This window comes from Cebus imitator, unplaced genomic scaffold (genome assembly GCF_001604975.1).
Source record: "Cebus imitator isolate Cc_AM_T3 unplaced genomic scaffold, Cebus_imitator-1.0 Scaffold446, whole genome shotgun sequence".
Taxonomy (NCBI): Eukaryota; Metazoa; Chordata; class Mammalia; order Primates; family Cebidae; genus Cebus; species Cebus imitator.
This window is the reverse complement of record NW_016107761.1, coordinates 464,446-469,097: the sequence shown is the minus strand read 5'-3', so window position 1 is coordinate 469,097 and position 4,652 is coordinate 464,446. Positions and strand designations below refer to the sequence as shown.

At 44.1% G+C, this 4,652-nt stretch overlaps 1 protein-coding gene across 1 annotated transcript; it reads left to right on the top strand.

Moving 5' to 3' along the window:
• Positions 1–398: 398 nt before the first annotated feature.
• On the top strand, positions 399–1,352 carry TAS2R60 (taste 2 receptor member 60). The gene is given in 1 exon segment (XM_017511268.1): positions 399–1,352. A coding segment is annotated over 1 exon segment (954 nt).
• The last annotated feature ends 3,300 nt before the right edge of the window (positions 1,353–4,652 follow it).

Below are 4,652 nucleotides of genomic sequence, written 5' to 3'. Positions count from 1 at the left end.
TGTCTCAGTAGCAGGTGTGCCCTGTGGATGATACTACTGAGCTGCCAGCAGGTGCATGGTCCTGTCTTAAGTGTCAGCTTAGAGAAGTATAGCCTCCTGTGTAAAAACACTAAATGCCAGGGCCTGACATATTATCCACTTTAATGTTGACATGGGCAGATAATAGGCAGAAGAGCAGGCAAATTTTTGGGCAGGATGGGGGCTTTGGAAATTAAGCCTTGACAAGATTTGCATCTATTCCTAGAAGAAGAAACCTCTTCACTCTCCTCCGATAGGCTGCGTCCTCTACTCTGGCCTAGCCTCTGCATTTGGGGCAGCTGGAGGGACAAACATATACTACAGGACCTTCCAGAGCAATGCAGCAGAAATAGCCCTTGAAGCTTTGGGATCCAGGAGAGATGAATGGAGACCACATGGTTCTGGGATCTTTGGTGACTGACAAGGCCATCATCTTGGTTATCATTTTATTCCTTTTGTGCCTGGTAGCAATAGTGGGCAATGGCTTTGTCACTGCTGTCCTTGGCATGGAGTCGGTGCTCCAGAGAATGTTGTTGCCTTGTGATAAGTTGTTGGTTAGCTTAGGGGCTTCTCGCCTTTGTCTACAGTGGGTGGTATTGGGTAAGACCATTTATGTTTTCCTGTATCCGACAGCCTTCCCATACAACCCTGTACTGCAGTTTCTAGCCATCCAGTGGGACTTCCTGAATGCTGCCACGTTGTGGTTCTCTTCCTGCCTTAGTGTCTTCTATTGTGTGAAAATTGCAAACTTCACTCACCCTGTCTTCCTCTGGCTAAAGCGCAAGTTGCCTGGGTGGGCACCATGGATGCTGTCCGGCTCTTTTGGGCTCTTCAGCTTCAGCACCATTCTGTTTTCCATAGGCAACCAGAGAATACATCAGAACTATTTAAGGAACCGTCTATAACCTTGGAATGTTACCGGCAACAGCATAAAGAGCTCCTGTGAGAAATTCTACCTCTTCCCTCTAAACATGGTTACCTGGACAGTGCCCACTGCTGTCTTTTTCATTTGCATGATTTTGCTCATCACCTCTCTGGGAAGACACATGAAGAAGGCCCTCTTGACCACCTTGGGATTCCGAGAGCCCTGTTTGCAGACACACATAAAGGCTCTGCTGGTTCTCATCTCTCTTGCTGTCCTTTTCATCTCCTATTTCCTGTCACTGGTGTTCAGTGCTGCAGGTATTTTTCTACCTCTGGACTTTAAATTCTGGATGTGGCAGTCAGTGATTTATCTGTGTGCAGCCGTTTGCCCCATCATTTTGCTCTTCAGCAACCCCAGGCTGAGAGCTGTGCTGGAGAGGTGCCGTTCCTCAAGGTATGGGACATCTTGAACCACAACTGATGAAAAACTTCAAGGGGATCCTTATGGAGAAGGCATGGACTCAAAGGGACATAGCTTTTCTCTTTGCCATATGGAATGTTTTCTCCCTTTTGCTGCAGTCAATGATTAGAAAAATAACTTCAATGAAATAGGATTCAAGGTGAGAGTAAAGGTCCTGAAGTATAGGCTAGCGTCATGTTATGTACTCAGCCAGCGTGTAGCTTGTGTGGCCGTGGTTCCTGTGAAACTTGATGTGGTCAAAGAATTCAGAAACTTTTACTTTTCCTGTGATCTATCTCTTGGTGTTTAAAATAATCCTCTGGGAGCAGAATGCAAAGATCCTAAAACATCACGCAATATTTTATCTGTTGAATGGAACTGGGGAATATTTTTGGAACTGCAGTTTTCTCAGGCTTTATCCTGTGAACCACCTTTCCCTTCTCATCAATTCACAGTTTTCTGGCCATCTACTGTGGTGACTCTCTTCTTCTTTCTCTGGAAGAGTTTCTGGCGTCTAATTCTCTACACAGAGCATGGTGTAATTGCTGCATATGTGTGGTGGTGTGTGTTGTCAGGGATGTGGATATGCTCCGATGACCCATGGAGGTCCCTCTGAGTGCTAGGGGCCTAAGATTTTTGTGTGATTCATGTTCTCTATAGTATCCCAGCCTGTTAGTCTCCTCTGTATGGGTTGAGGTCTGTGGGTTCAGATGTGACTTCTTTTGGTTGATATTGGGACCTGCTGAAATTCCCCTACTCACATGAGAAGTTTATCTATATCTGTCTAAGACCTAAGATTTAAGAAGAAAAAGCCTTTGTGTTTGGTGAACAGTGTGCAGACTGCCTTTCGGCTTTTCCCGGCTCCTCTCATGCGTTCCTTAAATTCAGTGACCCCTTGAATCGTTCAAACGAGACATCCCTCAACTCTCCTCCATTCGCTTTAAAATCTCTTGGCCTCCTTTTCTAGTTTTCACCTCCACCATACTGCTCTGCATTAGAAGACAGGTCTCCGCTTTTGGCTTTTCAAGGCTAATATTGTACTCCTAGCCCACCTGCTCCTGCCCCTTTTCTCTCTGCTGCTGAGTGAAGGATTTCTACTTCTACACAAGTCTTCCAACTTTCCCTCCTTATTGTCCTTCTCTTCTTCAACAAATGTGCCTGAACTTTTTTCCTGAAAACAGTCTCCTTATCTGCCTCACTGCTCCCCCACCCTGTGCCCCTCTGCTGCCAATGAGTCACTTGCAAGGTCCTCCCGTGTGCCTTCCAATCCTTTCCTGCTTCCCCGTTCTGCTGAAACATGTTTGTTTCTACAGGGACACACACAACCTCTTTGTCACTATATGTGATACTGTACCCAGCCCTTATCTTCCTATGTCTCTGTGGTATTTGCCTCTGTTGAGAACAAATGATTTCCTTAAAATAAACTGATTAAAAATATTTTTACAAAAGTACTTCCGATCTTTGTGAAAAATTTTTAAAAAGAGAAAATAAACCTCACCCATAATTGCCCACCTGCACATCTTTCTAAAAGTTGTTCTCTTGGTGATGGATGCTAGGAACTCCTCCCAGCTCCCGCTGGGTCTTTCTGTGTCCTCTTCATTAATCACTCATCCTCCTGCCCCTTGGTTCTGTCCTTAACCAGCCCTCTTCTTCCTTTGAGATGAGATCTAATCTCTTTACTTTGTGTTTAAATCTACTCACATAGCTTCAATTATGCTCTTCATGTTGCTAATTACCAAAGCCTTGACCTTTCTCTAAACACCAATTCTATATTTTCTTCCACTTATTGGACACGACCACCGAATAGTACCATGAGCAAATTTAGCAAGTTCAAAGTATTTCCTTCTTTTTTATTTCCTCCTCCTCTTCCTCTTCCCACCAGCCCCTCCTCTGCTCATATGACTCCATTCATCTATTACAGCTGTTCAGTAAATCAGGCTATCGACCTCTGAGTTAATTTTCACCCCTTTCTCTCTGCTGATCCCTTGTACCTAATCGGTACTCATTTTCAGATTTTGTCTCTGTAATGTCCCCATCATCTGTCTTATTCCCATTCCTGATCCTTGTTGAGATTAGACTGTCCTCCTCTCCCACCTGCACTGCTGAGATTTCTTCTTTACCACTTGCTTAATTTCAGGGTTCTCTACCACCCCACTCAGAACTATCATTTCCAGATTAATCTCCTAAAGGTGTATCACCCGAATTATCTCTCAGTGCTTTATTTATTTATTTATTTGGAGACAGAGTCTTATTCTGTCACCCAGGCTGGACTGCAGTGGCATGATCTCGGCTCACTGCAACCTCTACCTCCCTAGTTCAAGTGATTCTTTTGCCTCGGCCTCCTGACTAGCTGAAATTACAGTGCACGCCACCACGCCCAACTAATTTTTGTATTTTTAGTAGAGACGGGATTTGCCGTGTTGAACAGGTGGTATTGAACTCTTGACCTCAAGTGACCTGCCCGCCTCAGCCTCTCAAAGTGCTGGGATTACAGGCATGAGCCACCATACCCAGCCTCTCAGTGCTTATTAAAGGAAGCACAGGCCCCCTGGATGTGGAATTCAAGAACCTCCATAATCAGGCAACAACTTTATCTTTCGGTGCCATCCTAGTAGAATCCTATTTTGCAGCAAATCTGGATTATCATTGTTCTGGGCACACCTGAAACTCCCTCCCTGATATCCTGAAAAGCACTCTCTATTCCCTCATGTAACTGTCAAAAATCCTACTTAATTTTTTTCTGTTTAACTTTTAAAGGTTAATTCAAATGGTATCTCTTCAGTGAAGCTTTTCTGGATGCCCTCCAAGCCTTGATCTCTCTCACCTTTGAGGACGTATAAATTGGAGTTCCTCAGTTGTGACATTAATTCTGCCTGCAGCGCTGATGTTTGCATAGCTGTCTCCTCCACCCCAGAAGATATTAAACTTCTTAAAGGCATGGGCTGCCTCATACTCTTCCATGCATCCTCTGAAACACTTACAAGTACCTGCTGCACTGAGCAGAATGGTTCTATAACCTGGAATCCAGCTAGAAGCACATGTACTTTTATCTGTACATTTATCCCTGAGGTACCTACTATATTTTTATGCTTATGTTTGAGCTGCATTTCCTTTATTGTCTGGTTGGCTTACTTTTTGGAAGTCGCATTTTGACTTATGCACAATGTAGAAATGATAAATGGGTGAGTGAGAGAGTAAAATTTGCCTGATTTTATGATGTCTTTGACTTATTTCTTGTACATTTGCCTGTTGCTAAGCAACAGTGAACAGCAGGCTTTCAGTCCTTCCTATGGGAAACTTTGTAGAGTGC